At 48.7% G+C, this 15,655-nt stretch overlaps 1 protein-coding gene across 1 annotated transcript in view; it reads left to right on the top strand.

Moving 5' to 3' along the window:
• The window catches only part of LOC103654581 (DNA polymerase delta catalytic subunit), a 29,445-nt gene that overhangs the window by 13,235 nt on the left and 555 nt on the right, over positions 1 to 15,655 (top strand). The window contains exons 12-29 of the mRNA XM_008681422.4: positions 3,502 to 3,588; positions 4,553 to 4,672; positions 4,747 to 4,845; positions 5,284 to 5,391; positions 5,499 to 5,594; positions 5,675 to 5,740; positions 6,987 to 7,043; positions 7,137 to 7,224; positions 7,321 to 7,400; positions 13,514 to 13,627; positions 14,149 to 14,263; positions 14,369 to 14,541; positions 14,615 to 14,686; positions 14,787 to 14,861; positions 14,945 to 15,034; positions 15,124 to 15,284; positions 15,376 to 15,449; positions 15,548 to 15,635. Coding sequence (XP_008679644.2) covers positions 3,502 to 3,588; positions 4,553 to 4,672; positions 4,747 to 4,845; positions 5,284 to 5,391; positions 5,499 to 5,594; positions 5,675 to 5,740; positions 6,987 to 7,043; positions 7,137 to 7,224; positions 7,321 to 7,400; positions 13,514 to 13,627; positions 14,149 to 14,263; positions 14,369 to 14,541; positions 14,615 to 14,686; positions 14,787 to 14,861; positions 14,945 to 15,034; positions 15,124 to 15,284; positions 15,376 to 15,449; positions 15,548 to 15,635 — 1,763 coding nt within the window. The remainder of the gene's footprint in view (positions 1 to 3,501; positions 3,589 to 4,552; positions 4,673 to 4,746; positions 4,846 to 5,283; positions 5,392 to 5,498; positions 5,595 to 5,674; positions 5,741 to 6,986; positions 7,044 to 7,136; positions 7,225 to 7,320; positions 7,401 to 13,513; positions 13,628 to 14,148; positions 14,264 to 14,368; positions 14,542 to 14,614; positions 14,687 to 14,786; positions 14,862 to 14,944; positions 15,035 to 15,123; positions 15,285 to 15,375; positions 15,450 to 15,547; positions 15,636 to 15,655) is intronic.

Here is a 15,655-nt window from a genome sequence, read left to right as displayed (position 1 = left end):
CCACTAATGGATCGCCAGGTTGGGGCGAATTCGCGCCAGCCCGTTCCAGCGGCCCAACAACAGAAACGTGTTCAGGTCCCACAGTAGCCAGCCCAGTTAAGCCAAGATGGCCCAACGAGGATAAAACTGGAGGATTGTTCATCTTCTCCACAGATGGCACAGCCTCGGGACCCCGCACGCCATCCACGCTTTCTGTCGACAGAGCCTCGCCAACCGCGTCAATCTCTTCAGAAGCTTGATACGAATCTTGAGAGACAGCAACCAACTCCATGTGTGCTGCAGAAGGTGGGCCCAGAACACCAGTAGGGCCCCCTAGGTCTTCTTCACCAAGCTCGAGGGCATGTCAGCAGTTGGAACGACGCCCCCAGCCCCGCAGAGACGACTGCCTCAATGAATGCTCGTGTCTTCCCAAAGCACCGGGAGACGAGGAGGCCTGCGAAGAACGAACACCACCCGCCCTTCCAACTCCCGCGGAGTGCAACAGACCGAGCCGGAGCAGAGCCGACCGCTGCCGGTCCTGGACACCACCCGACCGTCGAGGAGGGTCCTGGAATCCCGGGTCATCATCAGCGCCATGCCCATCCTCCTGAGGGGACTGAGAGACCGCAGACGAATCCACAGGATCCATCGGAAATGTTGTTAAAACGACGTTGTAAGTCAGGCAACGCTTAGCTTGTGCCTCCGGCCCGTGCTCGACGATATGCAACTCCATAGAACGATGAAGCTTCACCGGACCGAAACACCAAGCTCTCAACAGAAACGAAGAGTAATTAGTCTTGTTCACGGTGGCGGGAAACAGCTCCAAAACGTAACACGAGTCATGAAGCAGTTGCGAAACCGTGGAGAGGTCCCACGCGTGTGCCGGAATGTCGTGGACCTCGATGTCCACCAGCACCGACATGGTAGACGACAATGCATGAGCGAATCTAGACCATCTTTTGAACATTAGGTTGAAGCGAGGTCCACGGAGCGCTCTTCCCTCATCCAAAACCCGAGTCGCGATTTCTTCATCTGGCAGGACCAAGAGAAAATCCTCAGGCATGGACTGAGGAATTGTCATATCCGCAATGTCGATGCCAAAATTGCATGCCACTTCCTCCAACACCTCGTCGAAGATTGACCTCCTCCCTAGCCATGGCAATTGAGAATTCAACCACACAGGAGGGTGTATTTGTCACGGGAGCCTGGGAGGGCCCCCCCCCCCCAGGAGCAGCAGCAGGAGAGCAAGGAGGGACGTGCAGAGCCTCGAAAACTTGGGCGCCCAAGATTTTATGCTCCAAAGCTCCACGACCTTTCTTCGAATGTCTTCTCTTTCTCTTATTGTGGACGATCACCTGTTCTTCATCACTTGCCAAAGCCACCGCATCCAGTGGTGGAGCAATTCTTCTCCAAACTGGTGTCTTCCACTGGAACACCTCCCTCGATGGAGTGGCCCAATCCATGCTGGACAGCCTCTGCCACACCGAAGGCCGTGGACCACGATGACTCAAACGCTGCCACACCGTCGTCCTCTTCTTGCTTTCAGGTTGGAGGGTGCACCAAGCCGCTTGGTGACCAAGCTTGAGGCACTTGAAACACCGTGTAGGATGGCGGCAAGCAGCCACGAGATGTGAGGCGGATAGGCAGTTGTAACACCTTCCTCGGAGATCCACCTGAGAACCTCGACGAGGAGGCAGCACAGCAGCCGGATGCCTCTTCCTGCGCTCCACCAGAATCCAGCCGTCTTCGTCCTTCCCCTGCCGTCCAAGAGTCCGGCCCTGCAACATGGGAGAGCTGGCCCTTGACGCAGGAGCAAGAGGAGCCCGGGCAGAAGGAACATGAGGAGAGGAGCGAGTGCCTCTCTTGGAACCGGAGAGCACAACCTCTTTGTAGGAACCTGGAGTGGAGCATAGCCCGTTTGACAAGGAGGTGGGAGTGGAAGAGGAATCGCTCCACCTCTGGGATTTTGAACGACCTACCTGCGAAGCCAGACGGGAAAGTCCAACAGGACCAGCCGGCGACGGAGATGAGAGTACCTAGAGGGGGGGGGTGAATAGGTGATCCTGTAAAACTTGAACTTAATGCCACAAAAACTTGGTTAAACGTTAGCACAGTATTGCCAAGTGGCTAGAGAGGAGTCTCAACAAAACACAATAACCACAAGAGATCAATCACAGAGATGGCACAGTGGTTTATCCCGTGGTTCGGCCAAGACCAACGCTTGCCTACTCCACGTTGTGGCGTCCCAACGGACGAGGGTTGCACTCAACCCCTCTCAAGTGGTCCAAAGACCCACTTGAATACCACGGTGTTTGCTTTTCTTTTCTATATCCCGTTCGCGAGGAATCTCCACAACTTGGAGTCTCTCGCCCTTACAAAGATGTTCACAAAGAAGCACGGAGTAAGGGAGGGATTAGCAACTCACACAAGACACAAAGATCACAGCAAGTACGCACACACAAGACCCAGACTTAAGCTCAAAAGACTAGCACACTAGAACGGAGCTCAAATCACTAGAATGTCGAACAAGTGCGCAAGAATGGAGTGTGAGTGATCAAGAGTGTTCAAGGAATGCTTGGTCTATTCCTTCATGCGCCTAGGGGTCCCTTTTATAGCCCCAAGGCAGCTAGGAGCCATTGAGAGCAATCCGGGAAGGCAATTCTTGCCTTCTGTCGTCTGGCGCACCGGACACTGTCCGGTGCACCACCGGACACCGTCCGGTGCGGATTTCCTTCCTTATTTGGCGAAGCCGACCGTTGGCAGCCTTGGAGCCGTTGGCGCACCGGACACTGTCCGGTGCACACCGGACAGTCCGGTGCCCCCTCCCGACCGTTGGCTTGGCCACGTGTCTCGCGCGGATCGCGCAGCCGACCGTTGGCCCGGCCGACCGTTGGCTCACCGGACAGTCCGGTGCACACCGAACAGTCCGGTGAATTATAGCCGTACGCCGTTAATTTATTCCCGAGAGCGCCAAGTTCGCCTGAGCCAGCCTGGCACACCGGACACTGTCCGGTGCACCACCGGACACTGTCCGGTGCTCCACCGGACAGTCCGGTGCACCCAGACAACGCTGGCTTTGGCTGAAACAGAGCTATCTTTCTCCAATTTGTTTTCTCCTGTTTCCAACACTTAGACACAATACATTAGTCTTTAAAACAATGTACTAAGTCTGAGAAACATACCTTTTGACTTGATTTGCACTTTGTCCACCACCTTGCATATATTAACACTTAAGCACTTGTGTTGGACACTAAATCACCAAAACACTTAAAAATGGCCCAAGGGCACATTTCCCTTTCAGGAGAGGGGCTGCTGGTTGGTCGCCGGGTCCAGAGTGGAGTCCGGCGAGGGGCTGGTGGTGGGATGGGCTCCGACATGGGAAGGGGTGGGAGGGAGGGGAGAGGACGAGACGGGAGCCATACTATGCCCTGATAGTCTTACTCACAATGATTGATTCTAATATTATTTCCTTCTTTTGAGAACCCTTTCTTTTTCTTTCCTAATTATTGAATTTTTGAGCAGAAAGAAGATGTTCATCATTCAATTATATCTGATCTTCAAAATGGAAACCCAGAGACACGAAGGCGACTTGCAGTTTATTGCTTGAAGGTCAGTTAAATATACCTTTTTTGTTTTAATTGTTACTGAACTGGTGATGACGTGATGTTTTACAGAGTTGTTGGTAAGTTGCGGCCACTTTGTTATTGTTGCTGATGGAGCTTTTAAGTACGCCACAGAAGCATTTAGACCAATTTATTCAAATTAATAAATGCTTACATATTGCTCTACACGTGTCAACGTTTGAGCACCAATTTTGCATTTTCGAATTTTCTCAGCAACACTAGGGCTTTGGAAAATTGTTACATTATTTAGTCTGTTTTTTTTCAATTTCCCACTGGCCAGTAGGTCTGCCAGTAGCTAGTCACAAGCTAGCATGAAACAGTACATACATACACATACATACATCAACATAGCCTTTTAGTCCCAAGCAAGTTGTAGTAGGCTAGAGTTGAAACCCAACAAGATGTCACCAAAAGGAGAAAGAGAGAAAAAGGGAGGGGAAAAGTTTGGAGAGCACTAAAGGAAAAAGGCCTAATCACGGTTCAGCCACGTGGATAGCTTCTTTCCAAGCACTTCTATCCAAACACAACTCCATTGAGATATTACATTCCTTCAAGTCCCTTTTGATTGTCTCCTCCCATGTCAAGTTTTGTCGACCTCTACCTTTCTTCACATTATTGTCCCGTCTTATGATGCCTCTATGCACCGGTGCCTCTGGGGTCTTCGGTGGACATGCCCAAACCATCTCAACCGGTGTTGAATAAGCTTTTTTTCAATTGGCGCTACTCCTAGCCGATCGCGTATGTCATAGTTTTTCACTCGGTCCAATCTTGTGTGCCCACATATCCAACGCAACATACACATATCAGCTAGCATGAAACAGTGCTATTATTAATTCCACTGTATCATCTGATTTCCCTCACTTGTTCCAGAAAAATGTGTAAGCTGATTTGTAGCATTTTTCTTGGAGCCTACATCAAACCAGTTTTGACTTTTGCCTTTGTAAAAACAGGATGCTTATCTTCCTCAAAGACTGTTAGATAAATTGATGTATATCTATAATTATGTGGAAATGGCGAGGGTCACTGGTGTTCCCATTTCGTTTCTACTTTCGAGGGGACAAAGTATTAAGGTGAGAACAAGCCAATCATGCTATTGGAAATATCACACTCTAGTACCCTAACAATAGTTACTTTTGTGCCACAGGTCCTCTCGCAACTACTCAGGAAAGCAAAACAGAAAAACCTTGTTATACCAAATATAAAGGGTCAAGGGTCTGGGCAAGATACCTTTGAAGGTGCAACTGTAAGTTGAGGGACATTATCTGCCATATGTAACCCATTTGTCATTTCCTGACCACAGCTATTACAGTTATTAGGATATTTATATTTGTCTATTACAATCTTTTTAGTTTGCTCTGTACACTGAAACTATCTTTGCATTGCTTGACTTGAACTGAGGATATAGATATTTGTCATCACAGGCTTAAGAAAATCTAGTGACTAGTTAAGCTATCCCCACTTATTACAAAATTTGTACTTGATGCGTGTGGAAATGAAATACATGTGCAGAGTTTTCTACTCTAGAAACATGGTTTTGTGTATGCTAGCTATCTTTCCATCTGAAGCAATAAACTTTCATCAGTTTTCCCACCTTCTGAATTGATCGTGCAATGAACAATTTAGTTTTGTTTCTTTTGTACTATAAGGAATTGCTGTAATCTATGTATCCTTCAATTTTTAGGTTTTGGAGGCAAGGGCTGGATTTTATGAGAAGCCCATCGCAACTTTGGACTTTGCTTCTTTGTATCCATCCATCATGATGGCATATAACCTTTGCTACTGTACTTTGGTAGGATTTCTGATGCTTATTTAGTTATAACTATTGCTGCATGCTCTAGAAAGGCCTTTGGTCTCTATAATGGATGCCAATTTACTAGTTTTTATTTAATTTTTGAGGTGCCCCCTGAGGAGGCCCGTAAACTCAACTTACCTCCAGAATTCGTCAATAAAACCCCATCTGGTGAAATATTTGTAAAACCAGAACTACAGAAGGTAATTGCATCCTGCCTTGATAATAGCTGTTCGAACTTCGAAGATGTGTTCTCTAACCAAGCTTATGAACACAATATCAGGGTATACTTCCTGAGATCCTTGAAGAACTATTAGCAGCTCGGAAAAGGGCAAAAGCAGATTTAAAGGTATTTTTTCAATGCATCTGTAAGAAAATTGTACTATCTCTGTTCTAAATTATAAGCCGTTTTGGCCTTTCTAGATAAATCACAGTTTTTTGGCTTTTCTAGATACATAGTCTTTTACTTACTATATGTCTAAACCTAGCGTATATCTAGGTGCATAGCTTGCTATGTACCTTGAAAATTCAAAACGACCTACAATTTAGAACGGAGGCAGTAGATCTTTCACACTCGCAAACTATGCATCATGGATATGTATAAATGGATATGATTTTTTTCCCAGAAAACCCTTTACACAGATACATTTTACTATTTTTTAAATAAATAAATAAACAATAAATGTATCAGAATTCTGGAAACAGTAGCAGCCAAAAGAAGCATCAAAATTACCTACAATATTGGTGTTTTATTTTTTCCCAGTTTTACGATCAGTGAGAAGGAAACTGAGCATCTCCATTCACTAATTTTTAACTAATAAAGATCATAAATCACACAATAAAACATAGAAGTAATGTAGGAGCCCTGGTGTAAATGAAGTACTGGCAGTCTGGCACAGTGGCACTAGTACTTGAATTTGTTGGGTCATGCCATCTACTTGTGTCTGCGAAAAATCATGGTCAACACATAGCAAACAACACTAGATCCGGAAAGAGAACAAGGAAAATCAACCAATAGCTCAAGTACTGAAGAACAAAACTAGATAGTGATTTGGAAAGGAAGGTCACTGGAAGTGGCTTTGACTTGCTACTGAATCGTCATCAGTATCACAAGCGTGGTGGAGGTGCATCATCAGCAACTCAGCATGGTGGAGGCTCATCTGTGTTGCGCTTGTGTGTGCTTTGACGCAGGCATGTTGAATCTTCATGGGCGTTGTGAAGTTGCATGCTTGCCAACATGGTGAAGCATGTGGCTGCAGCCAGTGGGCGGAGGTGCTTGACTGTGCTGCATCGATGCTTGTGTGGGTGGGTGGCAGAGTGATACACCTAGTATGCGTTGGGTGGATGAGGCAAAGGAGATGGGGTCATCGGGGGTTAACTGGAGTCTGCCCTGATACTTATTGTGGTTTATCGAATTTATTTTTATTCCAATACGTTGCTGATATTTATTGAAGCCATGTCCTGTGCGTATCTGTATCAGATACTTGGATACGCTGCCCACCCAGTGTATCCATGCATCATAGCTTGCAAAAAGCTAGATATTCATGCAGTGCTAAGTCTTTGTCCCATGTTAAACTTGCCAATTATTTGTTCAGGAAGCGAAGGACCCACTCGAAAGGGCTGTTCTTGATGGTCGTCAACTTGCACTGAAAGTACTTCCATATTGTTTCCCCTGATTCCATCAAAACATTGATTCAAATTTGAACTACTTGAATAATGACATTGTTAAATTGCTTATGTTTCAGATAAGTGCAAACTCAGTTTATGGTTTCACTGGAGCAACTGTTGGTCAGTTACCTTGCTTAGAGATTTCTTCAAGTGTGACCAGCTATGGTAAGCCGTATTTTAACATAATTAAGAAATTCATTGTATGATTTGTTAGCTATTTTGATGTCAAGATTCTTGCACTGAAGCATTTTGGCCACACAGGACGACAGATGATTGAACATACAAAAAAGCTTGTTGAAGATAAATTCACAACAGTAGGAGGTTATGAGCATACTGCAGAGGTAAAGTAGGGTTGCATTGTTCTTATACAAATCTGTTGGATTCCCTGTTAATTTTTTCTGCTTGATCTCACAAACTTCAAGCCTCCAACTTTTGCTCTTGTATCTTCATGATTGATGATTGTGTTTATTAAGTTGCATGCACCAACTAGATCAACCCAAAAGCGCTTAAGCTGATAGAAAGAGGCGGACAATTCACCTATATTATATTCCAACACCCCCTCACGACGAGCCACTTTTGTGTCATAGACGTGAAATAGGAGCGAGCAACAACTATTTTTATTTTAATTGTGCTAACCAGGATTCGAACTCGTGACCTCTGGCTTTGATACCATATTAAGTTGCATGCACCAATCAGATCAACCCAAAAACTTAAGCTGATAGGAAGAGGCAGACAATTCACTTATATTATATTCCAACAATGTTAGAGCTAATGTGTAATGCCTAATGTAATGGGCTTAGGACCAACTACTCCTAATATAAATATATCTCCCAACCTTGGTTACGGTTATGGTTTTAGTTCCACCAACATGGTATCTAGCTAAGTTTTATTTTTCCTCTCCCTCTCCCACCTCTGCCAGTCGCCGCTGGCTCCACCTCCCGCCGGTTGTCGGCTGCTCCAGCCGCAGACTCCCATTCCCCGTAGGCTGCCGGCCTTCTCTCCCCCCGGCAGCTCCATCCGCCAAATTGTCTTCCCGCTTGCCTCGCTCCCGCCTTGCCTCACCCATGGTGGCCCTGTCTATCGACTCCTCCAGCGCTGCCCTGTCGGGTGCCTTTCCCCTAGGCGTGGATGCGCTGCTTTCGCCTAGCGTCACCGTCGAGCTTGGCGCGGTCCTCTCCCTCGCGCGCTTGGGGATCGGCCCACAACTCCTACACAGTGCTTCGCCTCCGCCCTCGGCAACCTCGGCTCCGGCAGTCCTTCCTCTTTCCGACGCGACCCCCTCCCCTTGGCGCGGACGCGCTCGCCCTAGATAGAGGTGCTGTGGCATCTCGCGTAGCCACCACAGGTGACTTCTCCCCACCTTCGCTGCCTGTGTATTCCCTACTCGACGCTGCCGCCCTCCGTGGCGCCCTCCTTGCCCCTCACTTCCCCTACTTGGGCCCGATGAGCGGCACCGGGGGGTTGTACACACTTGCATAGGCGCTTGGCGCGTTCTCGGATGCGACATGTCCTGTCCACTTTTCGCTGATCTACATCCATCCACTGACGCTCACTACTTCTCAGCGTCGCGTTCCCAACGATGTTCTCGCCGCTGCTCGTCAGCGCACACAGGCTGCTGCTCGTGCCTAGGAGTAGGATCACGCGGCCGTCGGCACCCTTGAGTGCCAACTTATCGACACCACTCACCTGTTTGGAGGTGTCTCGGGTGATGACTCTCACTCCATGCACGACATTGAAGCCAACAACACCCTTCTTACACCGGATGCGGTCATCGCCAGTCTTCATGCTTAGGCGACAGGGATCCCAAGCATACGGGCCCTCGTCGTCCTCGTCCCGGACTGGGCCCAGTACCCTCGCTAGTGGGACCAAGTCCTGCCGACTCGCACCTCTATGCCCTCGACGACCACATCCTCATCGATGCGGTCGTGGCGACGTAGGCCTAGTATCGAATGAACAACATGATCCTCAGCACTCTCACGGTCGATGTAGGACGCCGTCCGCGGGGGGGGGGGGGGGGGGGTGGGGGTGGGGGGGGGCACCGCTTGCCAGACATGAGTTGCTATCGAGGTTCAGTTCCTCCGCATTGTCAGATCCGGATCCTTCATGTGGACACCAGCTTGTCCATGTGGATCTCTCCGTCACTTAGTACTGCTTGGAGATGAATACCATGGCATACATCCTCCGTAACCTTGGCTTATCAGTGACGGACGAGACACTCGTTTTCAACCTCCTGCGCGGGCTCAGTCCTCGATACGCGTACCTACGAGCCATCCTCACGTGGTTCACCTTGTTCCCGTCCTTCTCTCGGGTCTGCGATGATCTCTTGCTCGAGGAACTCACGTCTGCGACTATCACCACCACCGACGCCTCGACGCCCTCTACAGTGGTAGCCCCAACGGGCATCTCCTACTGTCTCCAGGGGTGTGCCCCCTCGTTCGAGTGCAACCCCCTCGTCCTCTAGCGCCCCTCATACAGTTGCCAACTCCGTTTGTGGTCGTCGTCGTCGCCAGGGCGGTCGTGGTCGCGACGACGGCCCCGGTGGTCCTCCGGCGGCCCATGGCGGTGGCTCGTGGCCATCCTTCTACAACCCGTGGATTGGCTCCATCTCCATGTGGTCTGGACCGTTTGCGGGTACTCCTTGGTTGTGTCCAACCAACCTTCTACATTGCTTCGCTCCCATTGGCGCTACCGGCACACCCGACTCCACTTCAGCACCAGCCGGGTCTCCTGCCTCCCCTTCCCTCCCCTCATGCGCCCTCGTGGGGCCCTTGCGGTGGCGGGTGGGACACAATCTCTTGCTGGGTCGTTCAACACGATGATTCTGGCACTGTCCATCTTGGTCACTGACTGGGTGACTGACTCCGGTGCCTCGTACCACATCACCCTTGACGGCAGTACTTTATCTTCCACCGTTCCCCCTCACCCTTCTCTTCCTCCATTATCATCAGCGATGGGTCGGTTCTCCCCGTCACCTCAGTAGGTGATGTTCTCCCCAGCCCCTTCCGCCTCAAGACCATCTTTATTGCTCCTAATATTATTTGGAGTTTTCTTTCCGTTCGTCAATTTAACACTGACAACTCTTGCTCTATGGAGTTTGACCCCTTTGGCTTGTTTGTGAAGGACCTTGCTACCAGGACCCTTCTTGCGTGGTGTGATAGCTCCGGGCCGCTATACACACTTCGCCTGCCTGCCTCCTCTTCCATGACCTCCGCCTCGCATGCTCTGACCGCTGCTACCTCATCTATCACTTGGCACCGCCGCTTTGCCCACCTCGGGCGTGATGTGATGTCCAAGTTGTCTAGCAGTTCTGTTATCTCATGTAGTCGAAGTTCTTTTGAGCATTTGTGTCATACCTGTCAGTTAGGTCGATATGTTTGGCTTCCTTTTCCCTCTTCTAGAACAGCAAGCGATTTTGATTTGGTTCACTGTGATGTTTGGACATCCCCTGTTATCAACATTTTTGGCAATAAATATACTTGCTCATTCTGGATGATTACTCTCATTTCTTATGGACTTTTCCTTTGCGCTTGAAGTCTGATAAATGCTCCATGCTCTCTCACTTCTTCGCTTGGGTTTACACTCAGTTTGGACCATCCGGGCTGTCCAGTGTGACAACGGGCAGGAGTTTGATAACTCAGCATCTTGTGACTTCTTCCTTCCACACAGCGTTCAGATGAGGATATCGTGCCCCTACACTTCTCATTATGGCAGAGTTGAGCGCATGATTCGCACCACGAACAACGTCATGCGCCCCCTGCTGTTCCAGGCCTACCTACCCGCTCGTTACTGGGCCGAGGGGCTAGCCACTTCTACCTATCTGCTGAATTCCTCCCCACCAAGGCGGTTCGTCACCTCACCCCCTACTTTGCACTCTTTGTCACCTTTCCCTCCTACGATCACCATCGCGTGTTCGGGTGCGCTTGCTATCCTAATCTCTCTGCCACTGTCGCTCACAAGCTTGCTCCTCGTTCCACTCGTGTCTTCCTTGGATACTCTCCTGATCACAAGGGGTACCGGTGCCTTCACTCTTCACCCACAGAGTCCTCGTCTTCCGTCTTTGATGAGTCTGACTTTCCCTTCTCTGTTTCCCCTTTCGCTGCCTCGCCCTCTTAGTACGACACCTTCCTTGAGGCAGACTATGTGGTTCCCGCTCTTGCACCCTTGCTTCTTGCACCCCCACCGTGCCATGCGCAGCCCCGCTACCCCCCGTGCTGCTCCACGTGGCACCGTCGTCTCTTGCTGCCACGCGCGGCCCTAGAGTCTCCCGCGTAGCCCCGGTGTCTCCCGCGCCGCCACATGCAGCCTCAGAGTCTTACTGCCACGTGTGGCTCTGCCATCTCTCGCGCAACCTTGTGTGTCTCCGGCGTCTCCCGCGCCATCTCGCGCAGACCGAGCGTCCCTCGTGCTGCCACGCACGGCCCCACCGACGTTCGCCGAGTTGGCCTTTTCATCACGCTTCGCGGACCCCGTTCACGTCTACCAGTGATGTGGTTGGGTCGATGCCCTGGCTCCCTCTCGCGAGGAGCCGTTGGTGTATCACCCCATTGCCCTCCACCGGGACCTCGGGCATGTCCACCCAATGGTTACCTGACGAGTCGCCTGTGTCCTCCGGCCTGTTGACCGCCTGATTCTCACGACGTCCACCTCTTCGGCGCTCTCCCCCGAGCCATCCTATGTCCGTAGTGCGCTCACCAACCCCAACTCTATGGAGTACGAGGCCTTGCAGGCGAACCACACCTGGGACATGGTGCCCCGCTTCTCTGGCACCAATGTGGTCACCGAGAAATGGATCTTCAAGCTGAAGGTGAAGGCAGATGGCTCCTTGGATCAGTACAAGGCTCGCTGTGTCTTGCGTGGCTTCATGCAGTGTCCCAGGGTGGACTATGACGAGACCTTCAACCCAGTGGTGAAGCCTGGTATCATTCACACTGTTCTGACTCTGGCTCTCTCACAGGCTTGGCCAATGCATCAACTCAATGTCAAGAATGCCTTCTTTCAAGGCACTCTGACGGAGATAGTGTATTGCACTTAGCCGATTAGTTTTGTCGACCTAGCTCACCTCGACTTGGTCTGCAAGCTCAACCGGTCCCTCTACGGCCTCAAGCAGGTGCCTCGAGCTTGGTACAGTCGCTTTGCCATCTTACTCGCATAAGGCTTCGTCGAGGCCAAGGCGGACACCTCCTTGTTCGTCTTATGTCGTGGCCTGGACACGACGTACCTCCTCTACGTCGACGACATCATCTTCATGACCTCCCCCGGCCTCCTACGACGCATCATCGTGATGAAGGACCTGAGTGAGCTGTAGCACTTCCCAGGGATCATCGTGGAGCGCCGGTCCTAGGGCTTGTTTCTCCACCATCACCAGTACACTGTCGACATCCTCGAGCGTGTTGGCATGGCTGACTGTAATCCCTGTACGAGGCAAGGCCTGCTCGGACAACGTCCCCTGGTAGCTGATCCCACCAGCTACCGGAGTCTTGCTAGGACGCTGCAGTACCTCGTCTTCACCCAACCCGACATCACCTATGTCGTCTAGAAGGCGTGCCTTCATATGCACGCCCCGTGGGAGCCACATCTCATCGCTATGAAGTGGATCCTGTGGTACCTCCGGGGCACTATCGACTTCGTCGTGTTCCTTGGCGTCAGTCTTGTCTCCTGGTCCTTGAAGCGGCAACCAATCATCTCCTGCTCCAGCGCCGAGGCCGAGTACCGCGCTGTGGCTAACAGTGTAGCCGAGGCAGCGTGGCTTCATCTCCTACTTCAGGAGCTACACAGTCCGCTGACACGGAGCACTCTTGTCTACTGTACAACGTCAACGCCATTTACCTCTCCACCAACCCCGTCCAGCACTTGCGCACGACACATGTCGAGCTCTACCTCCACTTCGTCGCGAGCGTGTCATCGTTGGGGATGTGCGAGTTCTTCATGTCCCGACTACTTCTCACAGGGGGTTAGAGCTACTGTGTAATGCCTAATGTAATGGGCTGTGTTTGTGTAATGGGTTTAGTCTCAACTACTACTATTATAAATATATCTCCCAACCCTGCTTAGGGTTAGGGTTTTAGTTCCACCAACAGATTGTCCTATGAGTATTGTAGCCTGATCTAGGGATATCAACTGAAAAACAACTCAACATATATAAAAGGTCAACCCATGCAAACCACTATCTAAAACTGACACTACATTGTGCGCATGAAAATTTGATTCCATTAGTTTTTAGCTAGACATCAGCTTAGTGACACCGAATTAGAGCTTCACCGTGCGCCCAAGAACCATGAGCATTGCTCAAGACCTTGTTCTTGTGATATTTTGCCCTCATGTTCAATTTCTTGGAAGTCACTGTAGCCAGTTTTTTTATTTCAGCAAGCTTTTTGCCTGCTTATTTCTTGGGTCTGAAGATGCCTTTCACTCATTTTCTGAAATAACTGATACAGAAAATTTGGTGACTTCACAGGTAATTTATGGGGACACTGATTCTGTGATGGTACAGTTTGGTGTTTCTACAGTTGAAGATGCAATGAAGTTAGGAAGAGAAGCTGCAGATTATATTAGTGGAACCTTTACCAAGGTGAACAGACAAACATGAGGCTTTGGAATGAGTCATACAGCATTTGAGTAGAACATTGGCTTGTTTGTACGCATTTTAGAATTGTCGTACTTGATACCATCCATGACCTTTTTTGTGATCAAGCTCCAATCGTTATCTCACCGAAACCTATTTGGAACAGTGAAACCAGTTAAGAGAATGCTCCTTTTCAAGAACAAAAAAAAAATCTGAACCCTTTAAACTTCTGAGTTCTAACTGCAAGGTTACTGCCTCATAGTAGTTTCTAGCTTTATTAGCTCCAATTCTTATCTAGTCAGCTATCTGTTCTAATCTATCGCTGTCTGTATTCTTCCCATCTGGCCAAATATAGGAAATTTGACACTGGTCAAAATAGAATGAAAAAATTGTCCAAGCTTTCATTTGCTTTTCATTTAAGTTCCAATTCACACGTTGCAAAAGATTTGTAACGTATCCAGCTAAGCTTTCATTTGCTTTTCATTTAAGTTTCAATTCACACGTTGCTTATGACATCTTTCTCACAGCCCATCAAACTGGAGTTTGAGAAGGTCTATTTTCCTTACCTTCTAATCAGCAAGAAGAGATATGCTGGTTTGTACTGGACGAATCCTGAGAAATTTGACAAAATGGATGCAAAAGGTATTCCTTTTTTGTTTAGCTGTGTAAAGCATAAACTATTTTCATTGGATGTGGACACAGATGTTAGTTATCCTTCCTTTCAAATGTCTTCTATCTTGCGTGCAGGTATTGAAACTGTAAGAAGGGACAACTGTTTACTGGTAAAGAACCTGGTAACCGAGTGCCTTCATAAAATACTGGTAGACCGTGATGTTCCTGGTGCAGTCCAATATGTCAAGAACACCATATCTGATCTATTAATGAATCGTGTGGACTTGTCTCTTCTTGTTATAACAAAGGTGGGCAAATTCAACTGTTTTAAGATGAATTTTATATTGTGTTGCAACTCTTTTGACTGTTTGAGATGCACAGGGTTTGACAAAAACGGGAGAAGATTATGCGGTAAAAGCTGCTCATGTGGAGCTTGCTGAGAGGATGCGAAAGGTATGAACCTAGGTGTTATTACCATATCTTGATGATATTCAACCCATTCTTAAGATATGGTGTCGTAGTGCTGCTGAAAAATCATGGTTTTCTTGAGCAGAGAGATCCAGCTACTGCACCTACTGTTGGTGACCGTGTTCCTTATGTAATAATTAAAGCAGCAAAAGGGGCAAAGGTAAAAAAGTCTGCATCATGTGCTGCGGTATTATCTGTCATAATGTGGTAGTGTGTTTGATACATTTGTCTTTCTGCATGCAGGCATATGAGAAATCAGAAGATCCGATTTATGTTTTGGACAATAATATACCCATTGATCCTCAATACTACCTTGAGAACCAAATTAGCAAGGTTTGTGCCCTATGCTTCACCTAGTATTCATAGCCTCTCCCCTTCTGCTTTCCATTTTTTTTTGTAACTGACCACTTGTCAATCGGCAGCCACTTTTGAGGATCTTTGAGCCAATTCTGAAGAATGCCAGCAAAGAGTTGCTTCATGGAAGCCACACCAGATCTGTTTCAATCTCAACTCCTTCCAATAGCGGGATAATGAAATTTGCAAAGAAACAATTAACTTGCCTTGGGTGCAAAGCTGTTATCAGGTGACACATGCACTACATTGCACAGATGCAATAACTATGCAACCAGTGCCTATAAACTCTTAACCGTTTGCGCTGCATTTTCACCCTGCAGTGGTGCCAGTCAGACACTTTGCTCACATTGCAAGGGAAGAGAAGCAGAGTTGTACTGCAAAACAGTAGCAAATGGTACGTGCTGTACACTCTGAAATGCATCTACATTATGCCTTTGGAAGCACTATGCTCCTGAGCTAACCACTGACAGATCAAAATTTTGCTTTCCGCAGTTTCTGACCTGGAGATGCTCTTTGGGAGGCTATGGACACAATGCCAGGAGTGCCAAGGATCTCTGCACCAGGACGTTCTCTGCACAAGGTTTGCTGCTTTCCCCTCAA

Source organism: Zea mays, chromosome 4, assembly GCF_902167145.1.
Source record: "Zea mays cultivar B73 chromosome 4, Zm-B73-REFERENCE-NAM-5.0, whole genome shotgun sequence".
NCBI lineage: Eukaryota > Viridiplantae > Streptophyta > Magnoliopsida > Poales > Poaceae > Zea > Zea mays.
The sequence above is the reverse complement of the archived record's forward strand: the minus strand, read 5'-3'. Positions and strand labels throughout refer to the sequence as shown.